The 13059-nt window shown below is 48.3% G+C and overlaps 5 protein-coding genes across 5 annotated transcripts, besides 8 other annotated features; all 5 read left to right on the top strand.

Annotated features, from left to right (window-relative positions):
* Window positions 1–13059: part of a sequence feature (sequence corresponds to BAC RPCI93-48K5) that runs on past both edges of the window.
* Window positions 373–2988, top strand: Tb927.3.4750 (aminopeptidase, putative; the record flags this gene model as incomplete). Its single annotated transcript, XM_838974.1, has 1 exon — window positions 373–2988. One exon carries the CDS (start codon window positions 373–375, stop codon window positions 2986–2988), a length of 2616 nt encoding a protein of 871 aa, XP_844067.1.
* Window positions 3359–4633, top strand: Tb927.3.4740 (hypothetical protein, conserved; the record flags this gene model as incomplete). Its single annotated transcript, XM_838973.1, has 1 exon — window positions 3359–4633. One exon carries the CDS (start codon window positions 3359–3361, stop codon window positions 4631–4633), a length of 1275 nt encoding a protein of 424 aa, XP_844066.1.
* Window positions 4841–5992, top strand: Tb927.3.4730 (hypothetical protein, conserved; the record flags this gene model as incomplete). The annotated part of the gene is made up of 1 exon (XM_838972.1): window positions 4841–5992. One exon carries the CDS (start codon window positions 4841–4843, stop codon window positions 5990–5992), a length of 1152 nt encoding a protein of 383 aa, XP_844065.1.
* Tb927.3.4720 (dynamin, putative) lies at window positions 6261–8243 on the top strand (the record flags this gene model as incomplete). The annotated part of the gene is made up of 1 exon (XM_838971.1): window positions 6261–8243. The coding sequence occupies one exon, from the start codon at window positions 6261–6263 to the stop codon at window positions 8241–8243; it is 1983 nt and encodes a 660-aa protein (XP_844064.1).
* On the top strand, window positions 10104–11738 carry Tb927.3.4710 (hypothetical protein, conserved; the record flags this gene model as incomplete). Its single annotated transcript, XM_838970.1, has 1 exon — window positions 10104–11738. One exon carries the CDS (start codon window positions 10104–10106, stop codon window positions 11736–11738), a length of 1635 nt encoding a protein of 544 aa, XP_844063.1.
* Window positions 11940–12081: a sequence feature (A-rich).
* Window positions 12090–12113: a sequence feature (AT_rich).
* Window positions 12361–12403: a microsatellite.
* Window positions 12555–12575: a sequence feature (AT_rich).
* Window positions 12619–12676: a sequence feature (T-rich).
* Window positions 12685–12726: a microsatellite.
* Window positions 12900–12930: a microsatellite.

Here is a 13059-nt window from a genome sequence, read left to right as displayed (position 1 = left end):
TGCGTTAACAATAATGCAGCTTCAACAGATAACTAAAGTGCAAATCAGAGCAGTCAAACCGTCAAGAAATACAATCAACCTATGAACATCAAATAAAAAATTATTTACATCGGCAGTTAATCAAAAAAAAAAAAAAGTATTAATAAACCCAAGCACCACTCCAAAACGAGTTCAACTCTATTGCTCTACACCGTGTAAATCCCTTTTCGCTTTGATTGTACTGCGTGCTGTAGGAGGTCGTTCTGTGCCCTGTCACACCTCTTTCGCAACTCGAACCCTCCCCCCTCCTGCCGCGTGTTGTCCTCACTGATTGCAACCTTGCGCTTTCTCACTTTTCAGACAAGTTAACAAGTTATCAATCAAGGGTTTAACATGCCAACTCTCCCCTCAGATGCCGCGAATACGGTGAAGTTACGCAACCCCTTCGTCCCTGTGTCCTACGACTTGCACGTCAGCGTAGACCTCGCAGGTTGGAAGTACGATGGGAAGGAAACAATTGTACTGCGAAGGGCGGCTGATGTGGAAGGATCAAAGGAGCTGCAGTTGCATTACAACTCAACGATGGCTATTCACGAGGTGTGTGGGGCGACAATTGTGGGGCACAACCAAGAGGCCAGCACCTTGCAGTTGCAGCTGAGTGGTGAAACTGCGGAGGAGCACACGGTGACGTTCAGCTACACGCAAGAAATTCGAGAGGAAATGAGGGGCTTTTACCGTGTGTGCTTCAAAACTGGTGACGGCACGGAGCACCGCATGGCTGCTACGCATTTTGAGCCGACAGCAGCGCGCTGCTTTTACATCTGTCAGGACGAGCCGGCAGCCCGTGCAGACTTCAAGCTCCGTGTGTCCCTTCCGTGCGACATGGAAAACTACACGGTGCTGTCGAACGGTCCGCTCCGTGCGAAGAAGGTGGAGTCCAATGTCGTGACCTATGATTTTGAGATGGTGCCCGCAGTGCCTCCATATCTCACCGCGTGTTTCGTGGGGGAACTGGAACACATTGGTACCACAACCTGTGGCATACCGATAAGGGTCTACACAGTACCTGGAAAGCTGCAGCGCGCAGCATTCGCACTCCGCACTACCGCCTTTGCATTGGAGTACTTCGAGAAGTTCTTTGATTGCAAGTACCCCCTACCCAAGTTAGATGTCGTCGCCGTACCGGACTTTCCAATCGGGGGGATGGAAAACTGGGGTTGCATTGCCTGCGTGGAGGCCATTTTGGTGGATGAAGAAACGTCCAGTGTTGCAGCACTGAAGGGTGCCGCGGAGTTGATCTGCCACGAGGTGTCGCACAACTGGTTTGGCAACCTGGTGACCGTCAACTGGTGGGAAGGACTATGGCTGAAGGAGGGATTTGCCTCGTGGTGTGGCTATGACGCTGCCCACCAATTACAGCCGGCATGGAGGGCCAACGAGGACGCCAACGCAAGTGTGGCGAGCGCACTGATAAGTGACATGTACGAGCACAGTCATCCTGTGGAAGTTCCCATCCGCGATCCCGCGGAGATTACTCAGATATTCGACGCGATTAGCTACGACAAGGGGATGGGTCTGGTGCACATGCTAGAGGCGTTCCTAGGCGAGAAGTGGGCATCTTCGGTGGCCCATTACATCAAAAAGCATCGCTATGGCGCAACAACGACGAAACAACTGTGGGAGGCACTGGAAGAGTCCTCTGGGGTCCCACTGACGGAGGCGATGGATTCTTTCACAACACAGATGGGTTTCCCTCTTGTCCACGTCAGCCGCCCATCGTCTGGCGTAGTTATACTGCGCCAAGAGCCTTGTCAATTTGCCTCTGCGACTGAGCGGAGGAGTACTCTATGGTGTGTGCCTGTGGTGTTGGAAGGCGCCAATGGGACCAGCCACCGTGTCGCCTTGCGGGGGAGCGGGGAACAGCGTGTGGATCTCCCTAAAGAGCTCGCTCAGTCGCCCTGGATTAACGCAAACCCGCGGAGGCGAGGCTTCTTTCGTTGCAGATACGATGAAGCAAGCTTCTCGTCATTGTTGGGGGCATACAAGTCTCTTACCATCCCTGACCGTTGTGGTTTGATTGCAGACACACTGGCGTCCGTGTACATGGGAAATAATGACGTGGAGCGTTTGTCTATCCTCCGGTGCGTCCTCACAGAGCGAGAGTTGAATGCGGGAGTGTGGCAGGAGTACTACCACGATATGAATGACTTCCTTGGATTCGTGGAAGATGGCAACGTGCGGCGGGAGCTGCGACACAATCTAATGTACCAGATTATGGTTGTGGCGACGAAGCTTGTTTCGACAGAACCGTGTACGGCAGAGGAGCGCCTGCAGCGTGCCTTCTTTATCAACGCATGCATTTCCACGGCACTTCATTGCCTGTCTGCAAAGGAGGCACTCGCGCTGCCAGCAGTTGAGTGGGCACTGAAGGAAGCAGATGCTTATCTGGGAGGGTCAACGTATACCGCCGACACGCTTACCATGTCCCTGGCAGCGTATATACGCTTAGGACCCGGGGAAACTTCGGCACGTGCGCAGACTGTGTGGAATCGGTTTGCGGAGGCTCATGACAACGTAGAGTTATGCCGCTCGTTGCTGCGAGCCGTCTGCTATGCCGAGGATGCCGAATTTGTCGAGGGTATTGCGAAGCGCTGTATCTATAACGACGGTATCCGGTCACAGTATGGTGGTGTGATATTTTCTGCGATGGCGGGAAGCCCCTCTCTTCCAAATGGCTATGTCTGGTCGCTGTTCAAGAAGCACTTCCAGGGAATCGAGAAGCAGTGGGGAAGCGGAACGTTTCGGATTCAGGCCATCGTGGAAGCTGTTGGCTCTTCACTCACGGGTGAAGCATATGCTAAGGAGTTCGACGAATTCTTCCGATTGAATCCGCTTCCTCATGCGCGACTGGCCGTGCACCGAGCTGTGGAGCGCATAAGGATGAGCGGCTGGTTACAGAGCCGGTGGGGATGTGGACAAAAGCTCTCCTACCTGTTCTTTCCGCGGTGAGCCAGTATATTTTGTGCATGGCTCCACTACGCATGACTGTGTGTGCAGGAAACACAGGTGAATTTTATTTTTAGGGTTGGGGAGGGAGAAATGAGAAACATGAAGGAGGTAGTATTGGTAAAGTTTATTGCTAGCGCATGAGTGGGTAACATTTATTTTACCATTCATCGGGAGACTTCCCACCAGCTTGCTTGTGAGTGGTGGACATGGCGTTTGCATATTTTTTGTTGGTTCCCCGTCACTACAGTGTTGCAGCCTGCGGTTGCTACTCCTCCATATGTCTTTGTTGTTCCCTATCCTCCTTTGATGTTGCCTCTCCAAGGTTTGATGTTTGGAGCGGTGAGGTACGGGGCAGATCTGTGAATTTGTCATGCGCACCCGACTACTTGTGCTTGGTAGTGGGGAGCTGGGGACTGCATGTGCCCTCTCTCTGCTAGCGAATGGGGCGGCCGCGTCTTGTGAGGTGACGATGGTAGGGCGTGACCGTGACTACCTTCATGATGTGCAGTATGGCTCACGCACTTTCCGCCTGGCTGACCGACGCATACGAGCGCCATCGGGGTTGACAGTGCGCGCTGTAGATGCGGAGCCCATAAAGGATGACGTAGGTGTGGATGCTGTACTTTCATGCGTCCCAGCGACGTGCCTGGAAAATGACGGCGCTCATACGCCCCCGATGGTTAGGTGCGCGCAGAATCACGCTGACGCGCCGATGCTCCTGTTCACACGTGGTTTTACTAGAGAAGGCTTGACGCCACTGGAGCAGCTTGGGCGGGTGTCTCAGGATCTGCCATCGAAGTTAGTTGTTGTGTCCGGGCCTCTTTTTGCAAGGGAATGGGCCGTGACGTCTGCGGCTGCGTGTGATGGAGGTGATGCCAATAGGAATAGCGGTGTCACGCTTTCGTTCGCTTTGGGTGGTAAGGCTGACGTTGAGCTTTCCCGTTCATTGCAGTCGCTGACGGAGCGGCTCTGGCGACGAGAGAGTGTTACGTGGTTAGATGGACCATTGGCAGCGGAAATTCTTTCGCTCGTGAACGGGTGTGTACCACTGTGTAGCATGGGTGCCGGGTTGGTAAGTAGTGAGTACCCTGGGTCCGTGTCAGCGACGATGTCTTATCTGCAGCACGCGACTAGTGCAACAGAGCAGCTGGTGAATGGTGTGCTGGGACTTCCACTGGGATCTCCGTTGCCCTCATGCGCTGTAGCAACCATAGCGATGGCATGCACAAATCATGCGGCGCGTGAGTTCGTGTTCGGACGCCGCCTTGACTACCACTTCCGCCACCGTGATGCTATCCGCGCCGTCTTTCCCGCAGGCTCGCACGAGGCGCTGGACTCAACGGTGTCAGGCTTGCACATGCTGCTGCGGCGGCATGCCATGTCGTCACCGTTCTACGAGGTGTTGATGGACACCTTCCTGACGCTTATGCGCGCGTCCGTTGCGGGGCGTGAGTTGGTGCGGCTGGGACACTATGAGTACAGACACAAACTGCGCGACGAAGACACGGTGCTGCTGCGCCACACTGAGGTGGTGGACGAGGCGATGTTGTCTGGGGATCACCAGCGTTTTGACGACGCGCGGCGGGCACTGCAGATGGCATTTGGGGATAGTAGCTGTGGAGCCCCCACCATGCCGCCACTCTGAGGTACGTAATGGTCTCGGGTGTAGTTTCTATCGAGAATTCCGTAGCGGTGCTATGCGGTCCCATTAGTGCATCAGCATTCCGGTATTGCCGCGTTCTCCCTATTTCATCACTTCTTTCCGTTCCTTCTTCAAGGTATAGAGTATCCTGTTGCTTATAGGGCGGGCGGCATAAGCAGCGGACCTTTGTTTTAATTGTTCATACAAGCAATGGGCCGCATCACTACCGACCTTCTTCGGCGTCGCGCGGAGCACAATGAAGGTTGCCTAAGCAACCTGAAGGAGGTGGCACTGCATCAGCAGGACATTGAAAGGATCGAGCTCATTGGGGACGCGTGTCGTGAGCTGGAGATCCTATACTTGTGCAACAACTACATTTCCCGCATCGAGGGCCTACAGCATCTCAAGTATCTCAAATATTTGAACCTTGCTGTGAACAATATTACTTACATCGAAGGTCTCGAGGGATGTGAGGCCCTGGAGCGTCTGGATCTGACGCTGAACTTTGTGGCGGACGTGACATGCGTGGAGCGCCTGCGGGCGAACGCTTTCCTGGACCAGTTGCATCTTACTGGAAACCCATGCACGAAGGTGGCCGGGTACCGTGCCTACGTTGTGCACGCGCTGCCGCAGCTGCGTGAGCTCGATGGAGAAGAGGTAATTAAGACAGAGCGGCTGGAGGCGCGTCAAAGCAAAGACGACATTTCAGTCGCTGTGAATGAGGAGGCACTGCGACTGCAGGAAGCGGAGCGTATCAAGTCAGAGATGGTTGCACGAGGCGTTGACCCCTTTCCGCCACGATACAACGAGAAGGGTGAGCGTTTATATGGCCATACTCCAGAGGAGCGGCTCCAGATGCTGCGCGAGAAGGAGGAGGAGGAGAGGCGCAAAAGGGAAGAGCAACGGGAACGTGAGCGGTCTAGTCAGTTCGGCGCGATACGTGAAGAGTTGGAAAGGAAGCCGCAGCGTCTCACTGCGGAGGAGGAGATAGCGAAGCACGGGCGGCTTCTGCTGAGAAACGAACCCAAACTCCCCTTCACTCTTGACGAGGAAGCGGATGATGGTGAAGCAGTTGTGTTGACAGTGAAGGTACCGAGATTCCTCTCCACAACGCTAATTGACGTACAAGTGGAAGTGAACTACATACGAGTGTTTGTTAAGGAGAAACTCATCCAGGTTCCGTTAAGCCAAGAGGTTGCTCCCTCGGGTGTTAATGTACAACGCAGCTCGGTGAATGGTGAACTGCGAATTAGGATACCGTACGCACCACACGTTTTGCAGGAGGTTTCTGAGGCGAGGCGGCGGCGACAGCGGTTGCTTGGTCTTCTGAGTGACGATAAAAATGAGGATGGAACCGGGTGAAAGATTACTGATCCATACTGCTGTGACTAGGTAAGGGGGGCCGCACAACCTCATACCCTGTAAAATAGATCATATTTCCCTCTTCTTCTATGAGGCAAAATCTACCTCTGTGACGATAAATGTGTGACAGTGTCTTCCGAATTCCCACCTTATGTTCGTTATCATTGTTCTTGCATGTGGTTCTTTCCTTGTTGATGTTTATATCTCCCCCTCTTCACACACACATGCACACTAATATCTTACACCTTTATTAGATACTTTTGATCCTATGGAGCGACTCATCTCGGTCGTCAATGACCTACACGATGCCTTTGCAAATGTCAAGATGAACATCAAGCTTAACCTCCCACAGATTGCTGTTGTGGGAAGTCAGAGTGCCGGCAAAAGCAGTGTGCTGGAGGCTATTGTCGGTAAGGATTTCCTTCCTCGTGGTTCAGGCATTGTGACACGGTGCCCACTGGTTTTGCAGCTGGTACAGTTACCAAGGTCAAACAAGGATGAATGGGGTGAGTTTCTCCACAGACCCAATAAGAAGTTTTTTGATTTTTCTGAGATCAATGAGGAGATTCAGAACCGTACAACGGAAGTTGCTGGGCACTCCGCTATTACGGATAAGCCTATTAATCTCAAGATTTACTCATCCCATGTGCTTAACCTGACACTTGTCGATCTTCCCGGGCTCGTGATGAACGCCGTTGGTGACCAACCAAAAGATATCGATCGGCAGATCAAGAGTATGGTAACGCGTTACATCTCTCCTTCAAACACAATTATTCTTGCGATATCTCCTGCAAACGCTGACTTGGCCACGAGCTCTTCGCTCCAGATAGCCAAGCAGTTGGATCCCGAGGGGGAGAGAACAATTGCCGTGTTAACGAAACTGGACCTTATGGATCGCGGCACTGATGCGTACGACATCCTTACTGGGAAGGTTTTGTCTCTTCGACACGGCTTCGTTGGTGTCGTTAACCGCAGCCAACATGATATAAATACATCAAAGGGGATGCAAGCGGCTCGTGACGATGAAAAGGAATTTTTTCGCAACCACCCGGCATATGCGTCCATTGCTGACACACAGGGCACAGAGTACCTGACACAGAAGTTAAATGGTCTCTTGCTCGAGCACATCAAGATGGTTATTCCAGAGTTAAAGAGTCATGTAGACAAGCTCTTGGATGATACAAGGAAACAGATGGAAAGGCTTGGTATGCGTGAGCATGACAGAGTGGATCCTGGTGCTAGCATGCTGGCATTAATCAAAGTGTTTTGCGACGCAATCAACCACACAATTGATGGCGGTGCATCGGATGCTTCTAAGGAACTGCTTGGTGGCGCCCGCCTTGACTATATATTCCATGAATGTTTCTCTACATATGTTAACGGCATCAGTGCGAAGAATGACCTTACCGACGAGTATATTCGCATTAATGCGCGGAACATGGCTGGTATGCACGCGTCCCTGTTTCCATCAGATCACGTGTTTGTTGCACTTGCAAAACAGCAGATCGGGCGCTTGGAGGATCCGTCACTCAAGTGCGTGCAGTTTACGTACGAGGAACTCATAAAGATCGTCGACGCCTGCTCAATCAAGTTGGAGCGCTTCCCCAAACTGAAGCAGGCTGTTGTGGATATATGCCGTGAGGCGCTGAATGAATTCCGTGCGCCCACGGTAGAGCATGTCAAAACAATCATTGCTGCTGAACGTGGTTTCATCAATGTGAAACATCCACTGATGGAGGATCTTGTGCAGCGATCGTTCATCAAAATATTTGGTGGCAATGCCCAAGAGTCAAAGGAGGAAGGTGGTAATGAAAATGATAAAGATAAGGGTAAGGCGAAGGTGAGCAAGGATAAAAGTGGAAAGGGACTGATAGAATCAATTGTCTCTCAAGGGGAGAAATCCAACATGGGTGCTGTACCATCTTCCATCAAACTAAATGAAAAAATGTCAACGCATGAACAGTATATCAACGATGCGGTTCGTGAGATGGTGGAGGGCTACTTTGCTGTTGTGAAGAGTAATGTTGCTGATCAGGTACCGAAAGCGATCACTCTTCTCATGATAACTAAGTTGCGTGAGGATGTGTATGCCAGGTTGGTGCGAAAACTGTATTCTGAAAGGTCCGTTGAGGAATTGCTTGCGGAGCCACCACAAATTGCTCAGCAACGAAGCGCCACCACGGCGATGATGACTGCTTTAACGAAGGCGCGTACCGCCCTTGACAGTGTTCGAGAGTTTGCTCTTATTTAGGCTTTGCGGTTTATATGCGTGTGTCTGTTGGGATTATGAGCTGAAGGGATATGCAGTGTTGCTGAGACGTGCGAGACTGCAACACGAAAAAATTGGATTGTACGAATGGGTCTTTACATTGTGATGGAATATGCGGGAATGTTTGCGGACAGATCTTTTGTGTATGAAGGAAGTACTTGTATGTAACGAAGTGTGTAATGAAGAAAAGATGGGAATACACTCTAAAAAATGTAGGTACCTTGTTTGGTTACTCAAACATGATTTTCCTTGATGTCTATTCTCTGACATCACTTTGTTGCTACGAATCCTGACATGTTTTTCGTATTGACCCTTCTTTGTAAGAACGGAATCTTTGAATAATGGGATTTTCGGGTGTTTATATCCTTACAACTCTTCGTTGTAACCTGTTTTGCTTTGGTCTTTGCTTTTTTTTGTTTGCCTTCACCTTCCACTCTTTGATCAGGTAGGTCGCATGTGGGTTAACTCGGAGACGGGAATTATTGTGTCTTTGTATCTGTTTGCGGCTTGGTGTGGTTGGAGAGGAAAAAAAAAACAAAGTTGAAGGAGCGTGCTGGTACACTACTCCTTACGTGGACGGGCGTTTTCGTCCTTTTTTTTTTCTGGCTCTACCTCGTGCGACTCCGAATGGCCGCGTGTCAAGCGCGCATTTCTCAATGCTTTTTTTTTAAAAATACTTTTTGCCTTTTGCTTCTTCTTCACTACTTTTACTGTGCAAACCTTATGTTTTTTTAATTACCTGATTGTGAGTAATGTATCTGTTGCAATCTGCCGCTGTGTGTACTTTTGCCATAACCACATATCTGTGGTGCGGTGACGTTCTTCCGTTTACTCACTTCGTGTTTGTATTTTCCCTCTCTTCCATATTTTCTGTTGCCTTGTCTCAATGTCTCTGGTCTTGTGAGTATTTTCAGCCAGATAAGAAAAAAATGTTTAGGATAATGTCCACCGTATTTGCTGTCGGTTATTACGAAATGAACAGAACGTGATAAAATCTTGTGGTTGACCGTTTGCTCATTACTTTTGCGTTTCCCCATTCACTATTTCGTAACCTCAATCCAATGTCATAACCAAACCTCTATGAGAGAGACATCTTGTGAGGCAGGACTGAATTTGTTTCGACCTTGTGTCGTGATTATATTTTATGCATTAAGTTGGAATCCCAAAGAAGGAAATGAGTACCGGACGAACCATGTATCCCCCCGTCGAACTCCTTTGATTTTGTTTCACCATTGTTGACAATGTGGAAAAGTTAATTTGATTGTCCGTTAACATGATAGCGGGGATATTTTGGGGACGATGTGGTTTTTTGTGAGAAACCGCCAAATGTGCCGCGTTTATGCGGAAATTCCAAACGAAGGCCCCATTCACTTGTAAGAACACACGCAGATGAATGGTGTCTTCGTTAGTTCGGGTGCTGGACGGTGCGCACAGGAATCGGATTCGGAAGAGGTAATGATCAAGTGTCATTTTGACGTGCTGTTGGTCATCCGTTTTGCGATTATATATATATATATGTGTGTGTGTGTGTGCATTTATCGGGTTGGTGTGATCATTACTGCCTTTGTATTTGCTCTGTAGAAGCCTATTCGCTCTCCCTTTCCCATGGTCCTCATATCCTTCTTTTTCCATTAGAGACACCGGCGGCTTACTTTGTTATTAGTAGAGAATTTTTTTCTTTTTCCTTTTTTGTTGTTTGGTCGCCGCATAACCGCAGTCTTGGGACAAGAGCATTTCGTCAGTTGGCGAGCCGCGCTGAAAGCAGTGTCAACGAGGTTTTAGTAGTGGTAGTAATAATAATAGTTGTTATTATTGTCGCAATTTTTTTTTTTTTGAATGAGCATGCAACACACCCTCTCGGAGTGTGAACCCCAACGGCGTGGTGTAAACGAATTAGCACTCAAAACGCACTCGTCTAGTGTTTCCTCCAAACAAAGCTATGGCGTGTCGTCAAGCCGCTCCGTTCAGCTAAGTGCCAGCCAGCTTACTACAGTATGTGTAAGACAAGCAATGGTGAATCAAGCCCAAGGTCTGCTGACTGATAATTCCAACGAAGTAACAACTCTTTCAAATGGGGCAATTGGATATCAGAATCAACGACCCTCGTATGCTACCAAAGAGGGATGTGCCGCACCCTCTCTGAGTGTGGCGGAACTCAGTGCCGTTGCCACCAACGGAAGCACTGTGTGTAAACGTCTAATTGTCAAGGATACCCCGAAAGAGCACTGTGCGGCACAACCGCTGCTAATTGAAAACGACAATGCACAAAAAACAAATGATTGGAACACATCCGTGGCGATGACCGGTTGTCTGGAAGTGGAGTCAACTCCAGCCCCCTCATCAGGACCACGACAGTGTTCACTGTGCAGAAGATACCTCACCGATCCTGATGACCCCGTGCAGCATAAGAGGATGTGTCAAGAAAAGAAATTGTTCTGCCCCCTTCTTTGCGGGAAGCTACTTCGCCGTGGGGACATTACGCGCCACGTGAGGGAAACGGCTCTGGAGCATAACCCGCTACCACTACCAAGTGGTCCTGACTATCCGGAAGAGCACCCCGCGCATGTACTGGCAGTTGTTATGAACATGTTCTTGGAAAAAAATAGTGGCGATAAAAGGGCTGACGAGCAGTTCTCACTGGACCTCCCCCCACGGAGAATTCGGCTGTCAGAAACATCAAGCAGTTCCGTGGCGGCATCTCGTCGCCTTTCCCTCAATTCTACACTGTGTGAAAAGAAACCTGAGTCAGACGCAGTGACACCCCCAAAAATACAAACCAGCGCAGATGTTCCCTTGACACAATCGTCTACCGGACTCCCAGAGCCGCAAGCACGCAGTCCCCCCACCATCTCACAGGAAAGAGATATCACCTACACCATAGAAAGTGAGCTTACGTCTGGAAACGATAATTCTGTCGTTGCTACCGATGCCAATGACAACAACACCAGCACATTCGGGAAGGCAAGTGCTGCGGTTTCTGCGGAAGAACCGGATGCCGCGCGGACAACATCGGAACTGTATAATTCGCGGGTTCCAAGGAAGCGGTCCCACAGCTCCAACGTTGAGAGTGGTTGCACGTCAAGAAGTGGTGGCTTCGGCATGGCAAACTGTAAAGGGTTCCGGCCTGAGGCGCCAGTGAGCAAAGGTTCGTCAGAGAATGGACAAGCACTCAAAGAGCTTTTGATCCGTATCAACCTTCAGCATGAAGAAGTGGAGAAGTTGAGGGAACAACGCGGAGCGTATGACTTATCTAATGTGGAAGATGTAAAGCAAAGGGACGAGATCATGGATGCCGTGCGGAATGTGGTCACTGCGTTTGATGGAAAGAACAGAAGCATTCATAATGATTGTAAACAACTGATGGGGAAGACCAGTTTAGCTCCTGACCTATTCCTGAATGTACTGCATTCATGGAGGAGTCTTGACCGGCACTGGAACGAGGTGAGGGTTACTCTCTGCGATACCGCCAGGATCTAAAAACAAAAAAGAAAATCTATCGCGGTTTGCAAGGTTCCACTCCACCCGCATGAACCAACACAAGTCGTGATGTGCATTTTACCTTTCAATATTTCCTTTTTTTTTCTTTTTGCTTCCTTTAAAGCTAAGTACCTGTCCATGTTCCTGAAATTTTTTCTTCAAAGTGCACTTAGGGGGCGTTACTTGATTGATACGGCTAAGTTTTCTTTTCTGCTTGTTTTTTTTTCCAATATATGTTTTGATTTCTTTTTTTTTCTTTTTTGCTACCTTATTTTATTCCTTGAACCCCTTCTAACGCTTCATCTCTCTTTTTTTCTTTTTTTTCTTTCTTCGTTTTTGTTTTACCTTCCGTATATAAATATATATTTATATATTCATATACGCGTTTCCGCGGGTGTGCGTCTCCTTCTCTTTTTGGTATTTTTGATGTTGTTTTTTTTTTTCCTTTTCCTTAATGAATGAATGAGCGAATGGGTAGTTTAATGACCGCTTCTAATTATATGTTGAGAAATTTTGGGATAGAAATGAAGAATGAAGGGTGCAGGAGGACCAAAAAAAAAAAAGAAGAGGTGAATGCTTACCAAAAATAACGGGGCGTGAAAAAGAAATTTTCTTCATTGTTTTGTTATTATTATTTTTGTTATTACCACTATTACTATTATTATGCTGGATACAAACAGATGGACAAAAAAAAAAAAAGAAGCAATACTTGGAGGGGAATGTGCTGGACATGTTTTTTTTTTTGTTTTTTCGCATTTCTGTTTTTTGCTATTTGTCATTTATGAAGTGATGCATTTTTCCGTAAGGAGAAAGGAGAATAAAATTATATAAAAAAATCCATAGAGTTTAATTTTTGTTGCGCATTTTGAGGCAGTAGATCAAGGAAAAGACAATAAAAACTTAAAAAAAAAAAAGAAAAAAGCAGTGAAAAAGAAAAATGGCACCAATCATCATCATAATTATTGTTATTATTGTTTATATTATTGTTTTCTCCCCCTCACCCTATTTTCGTCTTTATTATTTTCCTACTTTTTCTTGCCACTGTAGCCTTTTCTTCTTTTTATCCAACTTTCTGCGTGCGGTCTCAAAAATGTTTATATATTTAAATGTGTGTTGATGTGTGATGTGCTTCTGTTTGTACCCGGTCACCCCTCCCCTTTTTTGTTGTTTCGTTGTTGTTGTTGTTGTTGTTTTTTTCTAAATGCCTTTTTTGCGTGTTACTCTTCCTTTTTCTTATTTCGTCTCACTTCGCTACGTTTATTGCTATTTTCAAGTTCCCCCTCTTTTTTCTGTAAAAAAAAAAAATGTATATGGATGGTGG

Source organism: Trypanosoma brucei, chromosome 3 (assembly GCF_000002445.2).
Source record: "Trypanosoma brucei brucei TREU927 chromosome 3, complete sequence".
Taxonomy (NCBI): domain Eukaryota; phylum Euglenozoa; class Kinetoplastea; order Trypanosomatida; family Trypanosomatidae; genus Trypanosoma; species Trypanosoma brucei.
The sequence above is the reverse complement of the archived record's forward strand: the minus strand, read 5'-3'. Positions and strand labels throughout refer to the sequence as shown.